Source organism: Hypanus sabinus, chromosome 12 (genome assembly GCF_030144855.1).
Source record: "Hypanus sabinus isolate sHypSab1 chromosome 12, sHypSab1.hap1, whole genome shotgun sequence".
NCBI lineage: Eukaryota > Metazoa > Chordata > Chondrichthyes > Myliobatiformes > Dasyatidae > Hypanus > Hypanus sabinus.
Genome location: NC_082717.1, coordinates 66952231 through 66971382, shown reverse-complemented (window position 1 = coordinate 66971382; position 19152 = coordinate 66952231). Strand labels below are relative to the sequence as shown.

General features: G+C 39.3%; 1 protein-coding gene across 1 annotated transcript in view; it reads right to left on the bottom strand.

Annotated features, from left to right (window-relative positions):
- Positions 1-16467: 16467 nt before the first annotated feature.
- The window catches only part of LOC132402978 (actin-related protein 2), a 34797-nt gene continuing 32112 nt past the window's right edge, over positions 16468-19152 (bottom strand). Inside the window, exon 9 of the mRNA XM_059986161.1 lies at positions 16468-18408. Within this exon, the coding sequence (XP_059842144.1) occupies positions 18238-18408 (171 nt within the window). The 3' untranslated portion in view covers positions 16468-18237. The remainder of the gene's footprint in view (positions 18409-19152) is intronic.

Here is a 19152-nt window from a genome sequence, read left to right as displayed (position 1 = left end):
TAAAGCTTCCAGCTATAATCTTCTTTCAGCCGTGATTCAGTGATGCCTACGACATCATGCCTGCCAATCTGCGACTGTGCTGCAAGTTCACCTCCTTATTCCGTATACCTTCAGTCCTGTATTCACCCTTTTCGATTTTGTCCACCTTTTACATTGCAACTCGTCCTGTTGACTGCAATCTTGCCCTATCGACAGCCTCTCCTGAGACACATTGCCTCTGTTTGTAAACCAGCTTCCTCATCTTCAGCTCTGTGTCTGCCTTTCCTAAAATACTCCTTGCATTGAAATATACACAGCTCAGGACACAAGTCCTGCTCAACCTTTTGATTCCTAACTTTGTCCGAGGTCTTAACAAGATCTGCCTCCACAAACTCTCCACTAACTGTTCTGGCACTGATCCCCATCCCCCTGCGATTCTAGTTTAAACCCCACTGTGGAGCATTAACAAACCTTCCCGCTGGGATGTTAGTCTCCCTTCAGTTCAGGTGCAAGCCACTCTCTCTGGAAGAGAGTCCATGATCCAAGAATCTTATCCCCTCCCTCCTTAGCCACGTATTAACCTGTATAATCTTCCTCGTTCTAGCCTCTCTAGCATGTGGCCCAGGTAGCAATCCTGAGATCACAACGTTTATAACATCATTAATTTTTCCCTGGGTGGTGAGATGGAGATCGGTGTAAGGCACTGCTTCCCTTCGCTAGCCTGCAGGTCACCCTTGGGCAAGGTATAGCACCTGCCTATCCTTCCCCCAGAGTCACTGGAAACCACGGGAGCTGGCGATGGATGTTCATGGGAGCAGCTGATGCAAATCACAAGTCCTGGTTATGGCGACTACTGACACCTGGAAGAAGGGTATTGATAATGTCTGGGGTCACCCGTCTTGTAAAGACACTGGCCAGAAGGCGGCACTGGCAAACCACTTCTGGAGAAAAGTTTGCCAAGAACAATATGGTCTTGAGCATGGTCGTAATGATGATGATGATGATGAAATTTTTCCAAATAGATAGAAAAGTAGAGTTAGATACCAATGGAGAAAAGCATTCATAAACCAAACGATGTGAAGATAATTGGAATCGTCTAAGTGTGCAGTGCAGGAACGGGCTCTTTCTGTCCACTTTGTCCAACCCAAGGCTGAGGCCTACCTACACTAATCCCATTGGATCATATTACCATTATATCCCTCAACATTTTCTGTCCAAGTACTTGTTTGAACACCTTTTGAACATTGTTATCTCCCTCTACCACTACCTCTGGCAGCTCATTCCAGGTATTCATCTTCCTCTTGCGACCTGCACTTCCTGCCTTTGTCCACTTTACTGCCACCAAAGACTTGCCAAGATTCTAAATTGCATAAGAATAAATACTTTTAAGAATGTATCACTACAACCTATCGAAAGAGGTTGCTTTACCTTTCTATTGAGAGGAACTGATTATTTGTGTGTGTGGATGTTTTTAAATAGTGGAAGAGTCTAGGACCAGAGGGCACTGGCTCAGAATAGAAGAATGTTCCATTAGAACAGAGATGAAGAAGAATTTCTTTAACCAGAGGGTGGTGAATGCTTGGAATTCATTGCCTCTGACGGCTGTAGAGGACAAATCATTGGGTATATTTAAAGCAGAGGTTGATTTAGCAGTATTTACCAATTTCTTACCAGTTTTTTTAAACAGTTTTTACCAGTATAAAACTATTTTTACCAGTATAAACCAGTATACCAGTATAAACCAGTTTCTTTTTACCAGTATTAACCAGATTTACCAGTATAAACCAGTTTTTACCAGTATTTATCAGTTTTCTAACATTTTTACCTGCTTTTACCAGTATAAACAAATATACTGATAAACCAGTTTTTACCAGTATAAACCATTATAAGCCAGTTTATGTTTTTACCGGTTTTTCCAGTAAGAACCAGTATTTAACCTATATAAAACCTATATAAAACAGTTTTTACCAGTATAAACAAGTATAAACCAGTTTCTACCAGTATACACCAGTTTATAACAGTATAAACCAGATTTTGCCAGTTTTTTTTACCATAAATTAACCAGTTTTTAACAGTATAAACCAATTTTCCCAGTATAAACCAGTATAAACCAGTTTTTTACCAGTTCTTACTGGTAAAACCAGTTTTTACCTGTATAAACCAGTATAGACCAGCATAAACCACGTTTTTACCAGCATCAACCAAATTTACCAGTTTTTACCAATATAAACCAGTATAAAACAGTTTTTACAAGTATAAACAAGTGTAAACCAGTTTGTGCCAGATTTTTCCAGCATAAACCAGTTTTCACCAGTATAAACCAGTTGTTACCAGCATAAAAAACTATAAAGTTTTTAAAAGATTTTACCAGTTTTTATCAGTATAAACCAGTATTTACCAGAATTTACCTGTATTTACCAGTTTTTACCAGCTGTTTACTAGTTTTTACGTTTTACCATTATAAACAGGTTTTTACCAGTATAAACCAGTTTTTACCAGTATATAACAGTATAAACCAGTATAGACCAGCATAAACCACGTTTTTACCAGCATCAACCAAATTTACCAGTTTTTACCAATATAAACCGATAAAGCTGGTTCTTACCAGTATAAAACCGTTTTTAACCAGTATAAACCAGTTTTGACCGGTTTTAACCAGAATAAACTGGTTTTGACCGGTTTTAACCAGTATAAACCAGTTTTGACGTTTTAACCAGTATGAACCGGTTTCGACCGGTTTTAACCAGTGTAAACCGGTTTTAACCAGTTTAAACCAGTTTCGACTGGTTTTAACCAATGTAAACCGGTTTAAACTTAACCGGTTTAAGCCGGTTTTAACTGGGTTGCCGGTTTATACTGGTTAAAGCCTGTCAGAACCAATTTATCCAGGTTAAAACCAGTCAAAACCGGTTTATACTGGTAAAAACTGGTGTGTTTATTCTGGTTTACACTGGTGAAATCTGGTTTATACTGATTTATCAAAACTGGTCTATACTGGTGAAAAACTGGTTTATTCTGGCTTATACTGGTAAGAACTGGTTTATTCTGGTTAAATAAAACTGGTAAAAACGCAGGTAGTGGTAAATACTTTTAAATACTGTTAAAAACTGGTTTATACTGGTAAAGACTGTTTTACACTCATATAAACTGGTTTATACTGGTAAAATGTGGTTTCTACTGGTTTATACTGGTAGAAACCAGTTTATATTGTTAAGTATACTGGTTCATACTGGTTTATAGTTTTTTTTACCGGTATAAACCAGCTTTTACCAGTATAAACCAGTTTTCACCAGTTTTTATCAGTATAAACCAGTTTTTACCTGTATAAACCAGTTTTTACCAGTATAAAACAGTTTTAACCAGAGGTAAGCTTTCACTTTCAGAAACACATCTATCAATCTCCTTGGAGTATTTTTCCTACATACACCTGATTGGTGCTGAATCTCAAGACCAATAAATATCAGAAGTTGTTCACTGTAACCTAATGAACTGCTTATTGATGTGGAATCATAGTTGCTTTGTACAAACATAGTAATTATTATTTATCGCAGTAGCAGAACTTCACCTGTATAATATCAACAATACAACTTGTATTTATAAAGGTCCTCCATCATTGTCAAAGTGCAATTAATTTTCTTTGTCTGGGAAGAAAGTGATAGATAATCCATAATTCAATACACTGTGGTCATGCATGGAAGTATTTCTGTAGTTTTCACTACTTGATTCCCATTTTAGATCTCTTAATATGTGCTAAAGAATATTTTACAAACTGTTTCCTTCACAATGAAAATTTGTCACCAGGTTGAAGTCATAACTTTGTTAAGTCAACTGGCCAGGATCCTACAGAATGTTGTATTTAACAGTTACATGGTAGTATATAAATTGATGAGAAGTGGAGATAAAGTAAGTAAATCAGAGCCTTTTTCCCCCAGAGTCAAATACTAGTGGGCAAGTGTTTAAAGTGAGGGAGGGAACATTTAAAGCAGATTTGTGAGGCATTTCTTTTCCAGAGGCAGCTGTAGATGCTAGAGCATGCTGAAGAGAACGTGGTGGACGCAGATATGATAGCAATGTTTAAGGGATATTTAGGCAGGGAATTCAGGCAGAGATTGGCACAATGGCTGACATAGACATGGTGGGATAAGGGCCTGCTCCTATACAATACAGTTCTGTGTTTTATATACGGGTCAGCATCTATTGCTCAGCGTCTCCCAGACTCTCAGCAGGCCCACACACTCCAGGGACTTAACTGGGAAGGCAGTGCTTCCCTTTTGGGAGCGATTACACAGACTACTTCTAATAATAACAGACCTTTAAATATAACTGAAAAATAACCTAAAAAAGACAGGACATTTTACTACTGACTGCCTACAAACCTCTACATTCTTTAAAGTCTATGAATTGTTATTTATTAAAAATAAACAGTTATAAGAATCTTTCCCATTTATATTCACTTCAAGATGTGCTGTTAAACCCAGGATTAACTTCAGCTCTGAACACTGGAGACACTCAACTTTCAACCCTCTTCATAAGCTAATTGTGTGCTGAAATATTTTTATGAACTTCAATCTATATGTCATCTAGATCTGCCTCAGAATAGAACCCACCACACCCTACTGCCAAGGGAAGATTCTACCCAACATATGGCAACTCAGCCATGGGATTTCATCAGTTTAGAGAAGAGATGTTTCTTCGACATTGGTTGAAAGGGGTGGAATTGGGGAAAGAATTATAAATCTGTACAGAAGGATCCTACACAAATGACCAAATCTCCCAGCAACTCTTCAGCTGACGAGTTTAGGAACAAGAACATTTTAGAATGTTCTTGGAAATAAGAAATTAAAGATTCAATGAGTAAGAGAACTGGTAAATGGTACAATACTGGGAGCAGAAAAAACTTCCATTTCATGACTTAATGAGCTTTGAACTATTTTTTTTCTTGACATTTAAGATGTTTTCCTTTAAGGGTTACTCTGACAGCAGCTCCTGGTAGATTTTTGTTTTTACCCTTTGAAAACAACTGTTTCAAAGACCACACAGACCAGCTTTGGGTGATTTGGATTGGTTAAACTGGACGGAGAAAGCAGTGACAGTCAACAACAACAAAGGCAATTTGTTCTCTTATGATTGAGCAGTGAGTTGTACCTTCCAGCACTCGATATGGGCAAAATCTCCAGACCAGTTCAGAAAATAAATTGTTACTTGTGAAGAAAAGTATCAAAGGGTAAGAGAAATATTACTTTGAAATCATAATTCTGATATTCCACATGCAGTAATGGAGAGAATTAAACTAAAACTAGTTTTGCATTCACCAGATGTTAAGAATGAATTAGTGATCTTTGCTGATAGTGATCTTGGTTTGAAAAGTTACAACACCAAAGTTAGGGAAAAATGAAAACAATAGGGTCACTCACTTTGTCACTGCAATCGTTCTTCTCATTAATTAGGTCAAGATGGCATTTAAGTCTCAAAAATGGAAGGGAGAAGCAGAGGGATTAAGGGGAAGAATTGCCAGAGGACAATGTGGCTGAAAATAGCCTCACCTGTGCCAGAGGGAACAGACGTATGGGGTTTGAGGGAACCTGAAGGATGGAATAAGAATTCATCTGATAAGTGGGAGCCAAGGTAGGTCAGCAAACGTAAGCAGCACTTGCTGCGGGACAAGACAGGACAGCAACAGCCAAGAAGTGAAACAAAAGAGGTTCTTGAAGCTTGGAGGATGGGAAATTGGATGACAGCACAAACAAAAATGTCAACGCATCTTCAAGTGTGAGTATGGGCAACATTACGTGGTGGCATTCCTTACATTGGAGAGGATGCAAATTTGATTCAGACTGTGAGATGTTCGTCGACTCGGTTGACAAACTGGCACTGATACGGATTTTACACTGTCTGCTGATATTCCTTCCAATCCTGATGGAAAATGGGATTCAAGAATAGCATTAGCTTTTCTGTTCCATAGAGATATGTACATCATGAAAACAAGCCCCCCCCACCTTCAGCCCACCAACTCCACACCAACCACTCATATAAATTTTACATCAGTCCCACTTCATCCTCCCCACAACTCCCATCGAGTTACCTCACACTCTACCACTCACTTATACACAAGGGAAAATATAAAATGGTCAGGCAACCTCACAAACTGAACAGCAGTGGGTCATGGGAGGAGTAGAACATCTAGGGGAAACCCACACACCCAAAGGGAGAATGAGTAAATGAGTCGTAGTGCACCACAGCACAGAATCAAGCCATTCAGCCCATCTCACCCATACCTGCCCACTCCCATCTACTTGTACCTGCACCTTAGCCCTCCCTACCTCTCTCATGTACCCACCCAGACTTCTCTTACACATTACAATTTAACTCACACCCACCATTTCCAGGGACAGCTCATCCCATAGTCCCACCGCTCTCTGAATGAAGCCAATGACCCCTAGTTCTAGTTTCACCCAACCTGAGGGGGAAAAGCTGCATGTATTCACCCTATCTATCCCCTTCATCATTTTGTATACCTCTATCAACTCTCCCCTCATTCTCCTATGCTCCAGGGAATAAAGTTCCAACCTCAGGTCCTCAAGTCCCAGCAAGATTAATTTTCTCTGCACTCTTTCAAGTTTGATGACCTGTCTCTTGCAGGAAGGTGAGCAGAACTGCACGCAATACGACCTCACTGGAGGAAGAAATTGAACCTAGATCACTGGAATCATGAGGCAGCAGCTTGACTCGGCTGAGCTACTTCGCAAGAATAGAACTAATGAAATGCTGAGTGATCAAAAGCTGTGAGATACTGATCGCGGTAAGCTGAAAGCAGTGCACAGATGTGAGCAATTGAGCAGGTGCATTTGCAAAGTGTGTGCCTTTGTTCCATTGCAGACTGAACGGCATTCTGACATGCAGTTGATTCCTATTCCTAGTTTCACTACAAGTACATTAACTTTCCTTGTTGGAGGCAGGATTGTAACTTGTCCAACCTTGATATAATGGTACAAATAAGACCAAGTAAATAACGGGCTGGTTTTAACCCGAGCATTAAATAATCTTCCAGTAATACAATACAGCATTGTTACGGAGCCTGAAACAGATGAAAAATAACCAACAGCAGACATTCCTATGTTGCCCTCTTCCAGCAACGCAGAGAGGGAATGAAAGAAGCTCTTGTGCTCACATTTACGCTGCAAAGCCGCACTGGGAAGTTGTGTGAGCACTTGCAGTCTCCTGCTGGTGAAACTACCCTATTTATGAACCGAAGTGGATATATCCACAGGGAGATGTAAAAATATGTCAAAGTAAAATTAGGGCACTCGTGGCTGCTGCTTCCATTGTTGAAGAATAAATTTCAACTCCTAGGTCAATGAAGAGAAGTTTTTAAAAGCACACATGTACAATATTGGTTTGTGCAATTATTATATTAGAAGTATTTTATTTGCAGTTATCCTCAAGCATTAGAAGGAAACAATTTTATATATAAATAATACTGGCTCCTCTGTACACTCAAGGCAAGGATCTCAGTCAAGTGAGGTGCACAGGGATGGGATTCACTTCCTCTGCATTGTCGATCATTGTCTTCTCGAACAAGCTACTGCAAATTTAAAGGCTGATGTGAGCTTGCAAGAAATGTGCTATAAAGATTCTCTTGTCAGAAATCAACCCACATCAGCTTTTTGCCAGAACTTTTTAAATGACAAACACCAGCTTGAAGTAAAAAAGGATTGGAAAATAGGGACTTTCAATCTCCATATGAAATAGATTTGTTTATACTTATGGAGCCGTACAGAAAATCAGAATGCATCATGAAGTACTGAAGTGGCTGCTTTAAGAGCAAGCACCACTGAAACGGCAGGCAATTAGCACAGAGCAAACTTAAGCAATGACATTGCGCAAATTAGATAAACATTGGTAAAATAGATCACATTATTTATTCAATTTTTTTTAAACGAGCATCAAGGGCAGTATTTATTTGTTTAATTAAATGGACTTATCATCCATTGCAAAGTAACCTTGAGAAAGTGGTGGGAAGCTGCCTTTGTGAACTACTGAGGTCCTTTTCCTGAAGGTACCCTGCACCACAGTTCAGAATCAGGTTTATTATCACTGGCATGTGACGTGAAATTTGTTAACTAGTTGATGCAGGAGCTCCAGGTTCAGCAATAGAAAGCAATTCAGCGCTATCATCTGAAGACATACAACAAAAGGGAATGTCCATGTGGCCTGTGGAACAGCTCAGTAATAGAACCTAGAAATTTTAATTTTATGTGCAAATCCATAAGGTTTTGTACTACATCCTTAGTTTCCTCAAATCCTCCAAAGGAAGCCCTCAGGAACACAAAGGACATTAGCGTTAGCAGAATATTGTCATCAAATGCTACCACTAATTCCATGATACTAAAGCAGGTAAACTGGAAGCCTGTACCAAAGCGTCTTGTAATTGGGAAAATGCTGTTAAACAATTACACTTGAATTACACCATATGCAAGCACATATGAAAGGTAGTCAATTTGTGAGTTTGCTTCAAATTTACTCCAATTAGGAAACAAGAAAATTAAACTTGAAGACTCAACAGGAATAATTTTGATAAGAAAATTTAAGTTGGATTGTCACTTCATGATCTGATGCTTGCTGTTTTCCCAAATGTCACTCCACTCTATATAAATTACCAAAGTTGGCAAGAAAGTACAAATTTAATACAAAAGAATGATGCAAAAGATAAAATTGCTAAGGATTGATGGGGACTTGCCAAATTTCTTTAGTCTCCTGAGTAAGCCATGGTGTCTAAGTGGCTTAATGAAGACAGGCTATTGGTGATGTTCACTATTATGAACTTGACGCTCTCAACCACCTCTACCCTCAACATCGTTGATGAACACAGGAGCCGACAGTCAACAACTAGCTTGTTTGTTTGCTGATGTTGAGGGAAGGTTCTTGCTATGACACCATGTCACCAGGTTCTCTACCTCCTTCCTACACTCTAACTCATCATTGTTTGAGATACAGCCCACTATGGTAATATCATCTGCAAATTTGTAGATGGAATTAGAACAGAATCTGGCCAGTCATGAGTGTACAAGGAGTAAAGACCTGAAGATACAGCATTGTGGAGTACCAGCGTTGAGATTAACACTTACAACCTCTTTAATCATCTTGTTTCAAAGTTTCCCGAACAACCTGTATAATATAAACCTATTGACAGTGTAAATTATAGACAAGGCCTGGATCATTATCCTGTTGCTTTTTAAATTCATGCATCACCTGGTGGGCCATCATATGATCTTAAACTCAAATAAAGTAACTTCAGTCATGTTAACCAGGAATTTGGTACAATGCAATGGTGCAAAATTAGCAGTTTGAAAATGGTTACCACATGTAATTGAGGCCATAACAACAAGTGGTAATGCCTTTGCGGAAGAAGTTTTCATCCCTCGGATACCAATTTTCCCATCAGATTTTTAGTTCAAGTGATATCAGTTCCTTGTTCAACTTAGCTTTAATGAGGAGCAACCACAAAAGCCATTGGTTTACCCATGGTCATCTACATATTGATCACTCCAGAATCAGAGACAGAAATAATCTATATGTTCTTCATACTAGATGAAGAAAACTGTCTTCTGAAGCACTTTGACATTAAAATCAGGTATATTTACACATTGTAGTAAGGTACTTTAGAACTACATTTAATGTAATCGTTATATACAATATTGTGCAGAAGTCTTAGGCACATATATATAGCTGGGGTGCCTAAGACTTTTGCAGAGTGACTGTATTTGTCAGTGTGGAATGGAGCCACTTTGTAAGTCTGGTGGGAGCAAAGAATATTGGGAATAGCAAGGGTGGAGTGCCTTGTTAGAGGTGTGGGACAGGTGGTAGAGAAGGAGTGCCGGGGAAGGGTGGGGGAGACACAGGTGCAACCACACCCAGCCCTGAGACATCAGGCAAGGTCACTTGATCGTTACAGAATGTCTCTCTGGTGCTTCCTGCCCCCTCCCCTCCCTCTTTTCCTTTACCCAACCATGATTCCCTTCTCCCTACCCACTCTCAGTCCACAATAGAGACTCATATCAGGTTTATCACCACTCGCAAATGTCATGATTTTTTTTTGGCAGCAGCAGTACAGTGCCACACATAAAATTACTAGAATACTGTGCAAAAGTCTTAGGCAGCTTAGCTATGTATATGTGACTAAGATTTTTTCCACAGTACTCTGCATATTTTCAATGTATATGTTTTTATTTCTAACTTTAAACTACATAATTTGAACTTGTTAATTATATTATTTCTAGAATAATATATTTAAGTTAGCCTTTATTTACAGAAAGTGTTACAAGACCCAATTGAACAGAAATAAATGCAGACATAATGATTGAAATCAAAATCCAAGCAGTGCCAATGCTAGTGTTTTATAAAGTTACCCAAAGATGGAGATTAATTTCTCCAACACATTAAATAAAGAGAACAGCAGTACACACAGGATGGTACACTACTAGTAGGGAACCTGCAGGTGGCACTGTTTCCATGCTGCTGAACTTTCAGTTCCTGGTGGTGTAGGGCAGGCTGTGGGTTTGTGAGGCGCTCTTGGAGAAGTGAAATCAACTGTGCATCTTGCAGTCAGGACACTGGGCCAGGTGAACACCTTAAAAGAAGAACTGCACCTGAAAGTTTGAGGGAAAAGTTCTGCTACAATAGTTCCTTTAAGAGGAGGGTTTGATTCCTGCTGCTGTTAGGAGTTCGTACATTTTCCCCATGGCCATCTAAGCTTTCTTCAGCTGCTCTTGTTTCCTCCTACATTCAAAAGACATGGTATAGGTTAAGGAGTTGTAGATATGCTATGCTGATGCCGGAAGTGTGGCCCAGCTCAATCCCCCCTTCTTTGATTTGTTACAAACAACTCATTTCACTGTATGTTTTGATGCACGTGACAAATAAAGTTAATTTTTAAAATTACAAATCAGTCAACCATCAGAATGGTCAGACTGGACTGGCCTTGGGAAATCCATTGCTGGCCATCTCTGATTAGTCAATATTGTCTTCAATATTATTTAACAGGAACATTTCCTAAAGCAAAATCTGAAATTCCACAGCATATAATCCAAAGCATGCCAATTTCCAACCTATGGGTTTCAGAATACAAGGGAAAATGGAGTACGGGAGGCATGAGGACACTATAAGAGGTAGGAAAGCTATTGCCTTGGCGAGGATCACTCCCGTGTAGGTAGCCTGTGGAATGCAAACCCAAGGAGTACTCCACTCCCTGTATTTACAACTATATGCGGAACCCCTCAAGGATGAGAATACCACCACTGTTCACGAAGACACACTCAAATTTGGATTTTCACTGATAAATTAATTCAGTTTATTGAAATAGTATATCCTGGAGGTGGGCAAAGCCAGCATTTAGCAGCCATCCTCAATTATCCTTCAACATGCGGCAATTAGCTGTTTTTATACCTCCTGTTGTCCTTGAGGATCGACAGTGCTGTGAAGAGCTTCCAGAATCCTGAGCCATCAGCCAAGCAGCAGCAACATATTTTCAAGGCAGGGCATTGTGCAGTTTACAAATGCATCTTACTGCACTTGTCCTGCTTGTGGGTAGACCTGCATGTTTGACAGCTGGTGCAATGTAATAGATAATTACTGCAGTTACAGAGTGAAGTAGGCAGTATATAACAAGGTGGAAAAGGTGCCAAAAGTGGTAACATCAAACTTATTGAATATATGATCCAAGTACACTATTCCAGACAGGTGAAGAGATAAATTGCAACTCAGTAGTGTGATCAAAAAAAGCACCAAACAACTTAGAAAAGATAGGAGACAAATCATGTATTGCAAAATATACAGTCTCTGATAGTTCATTTAAGCTTCAAGATGCTATTATAACTATTATAAGAGCATTATAAGCTCTATATCAAAGAAAGGATGTGCTAGCATTGAATCAGAATCAGAACCAATACCATCATTCCCACAATCCTGATTGAGAAATTGCAGAACCCGGGCCTCTGTACCTCCCTCTGCAATTGGATCCTCAACTTCCTAACTGGAAGTCCACAATCTGTGCGGATTGGTGATAACATTTCCTCCTCGCTGACGATCAACACTGGCGCACCTCAGGGGTGTGTGCTTAGCCCACTGCTCTACTCTCTAAATACCCATGACTGTGTGGTTAGGCATAGCTCAAATACCATCTATAAATTTGCTGATGATACCACCATTGTTGGTAGAATTTCAGACGGAGATGAGAGGACATACAGGAGTGAGATATGCCAACTAGTGGAGTGGTGCCGGAGCAACAACCTGGCACTCAACATCAGTAAGACAAAAGAGCTGATTGTGGACTTCAGGAAGGGTAAGACAGAGGAACACATACCAATCCTCAGAGGGATCAGAAATGGAAAGAGTGAGCAGCTTCAAGTTTCTGGGTGTCAAGATCTGAGGATCTAACCTGGTCCCAACATATTGATATAGTTATAAAGAAGGCAAGACAGTGGCTATACTTTATTAGGAGTTTGAAGAGATTTGGTATGTCAATAAATACTCAAAAACTTCTATAGGTGTACCGTGGAGAGCTTTCTGATAGGCTGCATCACTGTCTGATATGGAGGGGCTACTGCACAGGACTAAAAGCAGCTGCAGAAGGTTGTAAATTTAGTCAGCTCCATCTTTGAGTACTCACCTACAAAGTACCCAGGACATCTTCAGGGAGCGGTGTCTCAGAAAGGCAGCTTCCATTATTAAGGACCTCTGGCACCCAGGGCATGCCCTTTTCTCACTGTTACCATCAGGTAGGAGGTACAGAAGCCTGAAGGCACACACTCAGTGATTCAGGAACAGCTTCTTCCCCTCTGCCATTCGATTCCTAAATGGACATTGAATCCTTGGACATTACCTCACTTAAAAAAAATATATAGTATTTCCGTTTTTTGCGTGATTTTTTAAGCTATTCAATATATGTATACTGTAGTTGATTTATTTATTTTATTATATTTTGGGTTTTTTCTTCTATATTATGTATTGCATTGAACTGCTGCTAAGTTAACAAATTTCACATCACATGCCAGTGATAATAAACCCGTTCTGATTTAATATCACTGGCACACATCATGAAATTAGTTAACTTTATAGCAGTAGTACAATGAAATACATGATAAATAAATTTAAAGAACAAAATTACAAGTATATATCTATTGAATAGTTAGGTTAAAATAAGTAGTGCAAACAACAGAAATAAAAATGTAGTGAGGGAGTATTCATGGGTTCAATATTCATTTAGAAAATCGGATGGTAGAGGGGAAGAAGCTATTCCTCAATTACTGAGTGCGTGCCTTCTGGCTTCTGTACCTCCTTCCTGATGGCAACAATGAGAAGAGGGCCATGTCCTGGGTAGTGGCGGTCCTTCATGACACGGCCTTCCTAAGGCTCCATTCCTTGAAGATTTCTTGGCTTCTATGGAGGCTGGTACCCAGGATAGAGCTGATTAATTTTACAATTTTCTGCAACTTATTTCGATCTTGTTCAGTAGCCCCCAACCCCTCCCACAAGACAGTGATGCAGACAGTCAGAATGTTCTCCACAGTGCATTTATGCAAGTTTTTGAGTATCTTAGTTGACAAACCAAATCTCTTCAAACTCCCAATGAAACATAACTGCTATCTTGCCTCCTTTATGGCTGCACCCAGGTTAGGTCCTCAGTGATATCGACACCCGGGAACTTGAAATTGCTCAATCTCCATGTCGGACTTCTCTGAAATAACAAATTTCACATCACACACCGGTGATAATAAACCTGATTCTGATTCTCTTATGAGGATTGGTTTGTGTTCCCTTGTCTTACCCTTTCTGAAGTCCATAATCAGCTCTCTGGTCTTGCTGATGTTGAGTGCAAGACTGTTGCTGTGACACCACTCAACCAGCTGGTATATCTCGCTCATGTATACCCTTTAGTCATCATCTGAAATTCTGCCAATGGTTGTATCATCAGCAAATTTATAGATGGCGGTACTACCCCACAATGTTTCTGTTACTTGCTCTGCCTCATTTTTCAAAAGGAAACTCTGTTTGGTCATCTACATGTTGCAAGAATTCCTCCACATTAAAGCCCTTAAGTGCTGTGGCAATCCTAGTCAACAGTCAGGAAATTAAAACCATCCATTACCGCAACCCTATTATTTGTGATCTCCCTGTATATTTTCTAATTCCTTCTGACAGGTGGGCCTATAGTACAATCCCATCAAAGTGATCACAGCCTTCCTGAGTTGGGCTTGAAGGGCGGCTTTCCACGCTATGCAGCTGCCCCACTTCATTTCTGAATGCTTTAATAGTTGTGGCACTTAGGACAGACAAACAATGGAGTGAATTTTCGTAACATTAAAGGATATTTGCAGGATTTTTTGATAAATCAAGTATTTGTATTTTTAGTTGAAATAAACAGAGCCTTCTCTTCCTAGCACTGGAGAGGTAGTAACGGGACAAGGAAATGGTGGACAAACTGAACGAGTATTTTGCGTCAGTCTTTATCGTGGAAGACACTAACAATAGGCTAGAAGTTTGAAAGTGTTGGGGCAGAAGTGGATAAAGTTGCCATTACTAAAGAGAAGCTGCTTGGGAAACTGAAAAGGTCTGAAGGCACCCTAACCCATTATGAAGGCATTGGTAATGATCTTTCAAGAAACACTAGATTCTGGCATGGTTCCGGAGGACTGAAAAATTGCAAATGTCACTCCAGTCTTCAAGAAGGGAGAGGGGCAGAAGAAAAGAAATCATAGACCACTTAGTAGTTGAGAAGAGACTGCAATTCATTATTAAGGATGTGGTTCATAGTACTTGGAGGCACATGACAGGCCAAAGACAGCTTGGTTTCCTTCAGGAAAAATCTTGCCTGACAAATCTTCTGGAATTCTTGAAGAAATAATAAGCAGGACAGACAAAGGAGAATCACTGGATGTTGTGTACTTGGATTTTCAGGCCTTTTAAAAGGTGCTGCACATGAAGCTGTTTAACAGGTTAAGAGTCTATTTATTACAGAAAAGATGCATAGAGGATTGGCTGATTGGCAAGAGGCAAAGAATGGGAATAAAGGGAGCCTTTTCTGGTTGGCTGTTGGTGATGAGTGGTGTTCCTCGGGGGTCTGCTGGGGACTGCTTTTTAGGTTATGTCAGTGATTTGGATGAAGGAATTGATGACTTTGCAGCCAAGTTTGTGGATGATACAAAGGTGGGTGGAGGGACAGGTAGTGTTGCAGCAAGGACTGGTTAGGAATGCTCCACAAATTTGATTGATATGTTTTTGAAGAGATGACCAAGAGGATTGACAAGGCCAGGGCAAGTAGACATCATCCATATGGACTTTAGTAAAGTCCTACATGGTAGGCTGATCTGGAAGGTTAGATTACATGGGATCTAGGGTGAGTTAGCCAAATGGATTAAAAAAATAAATCTGCCTGTTGGTAGGAATCAAAGGATGGTTGTGAAGGGCTGCTTTTCCAGATTGGAGGCCTGTGACCTGTGGTGTTCCTCAGGGATGACTGCTGAGTCCATTGTTTCTTGTCATCTATATTAAGGATTTGTGGCATTTTAAGATTGCAAAATGCCACCAGAGTTGGTGATAAAGTGGATAAGTGGAAGTTATCCAAGATTCAAACAGCATCTAGATCAACTGGCAAAGCCAAGGAATGGCATATGGAATTTAACTTAGAGAAGTATGAAGTAATTCCTTTTAGAAAATTAAACCAGAGCAGGACATGCACAGTAAAGGGCAGAGGCCTGGAGAGTGTTGCAGAACAGTTTGAAGGTTATGGGCCAAAGAATGTTTCTACGGCGTACAAAAATGACCCTTCCCATTTATGTAACTCCTTAAATGTCCTTAAATGCTGTTAACACACGTCTCTACCACATCGTCTAGCAACTCATTCCACATATACATCAAAACAGTGGAAAAAGTTGCCTCTTAAGTTGTATTTAAATCTTTCCATGGCCTCTGATTTTAGACTCCCCAACTGATCATTTGCCTTATCTATGCGCCCCCCCCCCCCAATTTTATACAACCATTATGGTTCAAAATTAAACTAATCACAAAACACTTTGGCCCTGCACGTGCCTGCCAACACATGCAGGTTTCACTGGTAAATACAACTTGGAACAAAAATCCCACTGAATTATCACCTGGTAATTTATGATATAGTAAGTGAAGCAATGCATCAGTGTCAGACACCAATTAACCCCACCTCTGATACAAGATTAACAGACCCAACAAGGCAAGTAATATGTACTTGGTCACATTCACCCTACATGAGAAAAACCAATTAAAATTTAAAAAAATAAAGAATACACAAATAGCTCTGCCATTTACTGCATATCTGCTTTGATTGGTAATAATGTAGCTACAAGTGAGTATTAACTTGCAATTTCCCCAGGTAGATCTTGTGGTCGTGGGTACAATTCATCCTAGATTTGTCCAAAACCTTATTACCAAAGAAGTTAAGTAACCTCATGCACAAAAACATATTTATGATCAACTTTACTTTTTAATAGAAACAGTCTACAAGTTGTCTGCGCAACTTCACTGAAAGTTGCAGAGTACAGCTTTTAAAAAAAACAGAGCAACCATTTAAAAACTTCATACAATTCTGTCACCAGTTTCACTCATTCTTAAAAACAACGGTGATTCAAGCAAAGAGGATAATGAAGGCAACCCATAATTGAACTCTAAGACTGAAAGTAATTGAAGTATGTTATGCAGATATAGACCATGTTAGTTCAGACATAGTACTGCCAGGTCAGATAACATCTCTAAAATAAGCTGAAGGAGACTGAAATATCAAATCAAATAGTCTGAATGCCATTCATCCATAGAATATTAGTTTTCAAAGATAAAACCTCAAGTCTAGATCATTTTACTAAATTTGGCAGATCAGATTTAGTCACTAACCCAAACAGTCTTCAGGTAATTCTAATGGAAATTGCAGATGTTCAAAGGATTTCTCTCCCCCAAACTCATTCCCACAGAACAAAGTTAATAAAATATGGAATGCATTTCACAGGTAGCTATTGAAGCCAATTCTATTGCACTTAAATAGCTGGATAAGGAAAGCAAATTAAACGATTGCAAGTAAAGTGCAATGGTTAGTTTGGATAGCAAGTTAGCACCAGAAGCATGATGGTCTGCGTAGCCTGTAGTTGCACACTAATTCAATAACATTCTGAAATATTAATTCCTTCACATGACCTTCCCCACCCCCAGCAAATACACCATTGAACCAATTTCAACAATGAATGCACAATTATCTATAAACCGTTTTGCTTTATTTTGTTTTATGCAATTTATGATATGAAAATGAGATCCAGTTATAACTCTTCAGGCACCGGGTAACCACATTTCTGCAATTGTTCTTAATATTTGGCGAGTTCCCATATGACACGCTTAAATATCAGATGTACCAATGAGCTGGTTATAGCTTTTCATATTTAATATATATTTATATAATATAGGTTTCATTTTAGTTAACATAGCTACAAATTTTAAATCTATAAACATAAGGGAACCCAGTCCCTTTTGACTAGTTTTTACTGCTGTAGCCTTGTGCCATGTGAAGAGTTTGCTGTACATAGACATTTTCTCTTTACAGTATCAAATGTGCATCACTGCATTCCACTATTTCATGAGGAAACATTGGACATAACAATGTTTAGCTGACTTTTACCATTTAAACACCCCACAAAGAATCAAAGTTGAATTAATAATTCATTATAAGCTACAGATTTTTTTTTTAAAAATGACACTGGTAACAACTTATTCTGGCCCCTTTCCTAATGATGCATCTACATTAAAATCAATTTTCAATAGTGCTAACCACTGTGGTAATGTGGTAATAAAAGCTGTTTCTTTAAAATAAATGAAAGTGGTAGTTCCATTTTGGCAGAAGGAACCATCTGGTACACTCCAGCCACAGCTAGCAGTACAACACTACAGATGTAAGTAAAGAAGCCTAGAGGAATGATCCCAGTGCCCAGAGGGGAGTAACAATGCAGCAGACAGACCCCCTTTTGCCTTGACTTTTATTTGCAGGGAAATGGTCAAATTAAACGGTTTTAAATTTAGAGAAGTTGACAAACATTAAACAAAGCTCTCCCAGGAAACCAGTAGAAACAGTGAACACAACTTGACCCCAGGAGTCAGAGGGCAGAAGCCTATTCACGTCAGATCCGAGTGATTTAAAGATGAGCAAGGGGAGGAAAAAAAAGCAGCAAGAACCATTGGAGTTAATGTGTTGCTTTATCGAACAGTCACACCGAGTTTCTCTAGCACACGCACACCCTTTTCCTGGTACTCCTGTCGGGTCATCCAGAAGTTATCCTTGTCTTTCATGATGTCTGCTAACACAGCCCCACCCAAGAACACCATATGTTTGCGACGTGGTGGATCTTCTATACGAATCTTGAATTTCTATAAGGAAATAAACAGCACGAATTAAAAACCAAAGCATGCACATTCTCCTCGAGTTTTACAATCCAGTTGTCACTTTGACAGTTTGTTTAACTAAAACTGTAGCAGACAGCACACAAGTCTGTTTCCATTGACAAATGTATACTTCTGCCACAGCAGCAAACGTTATCAGTGCCTAAGTTAGTGTGTATACCAATAGGTGTCAGAATAGTTAAACACAAGCTTCATTTTGCTTTAGTGTCTGCATGACTAAGATATCCTGATGGCCTTGTGCTCATTATTTTTATGCATTATCAAATTTACTGCAAAAGTGGCAAACTATATAGCTTGGTGTAGGGCAGGGAAGAGGCATGTCCCAGCTTCAATTCACAACAGCATTGAAACAGCTGACTCATGTTTCCCATTGGATGGGAACTGTGATATCAAGTAGAAACAGAGTCAGGATCAGCCATAGTTAGACAGCTCAAACACTGTCATGAAGTGCTGATAAATACCTACTTTAGCAAGATGGTCAGCCATCTAGGGAAACTATAATCACAAAACAGCTGATATTGTGATGTGCAATGGTGGTCAATGGAAAAAATGCTGTCCGGATATTCTGGAAGTGGGAGAGGAACATTGGTGTCTTAACCTACAGTTCTTTAAATGGCTCCTGTACTTCGAATTAATTGTATCCAGAGGAAAGCATCATCAACTAGTTAGCAAATGATAAGAATAAAGCAATGAGTTTTAAAACTGTCAACA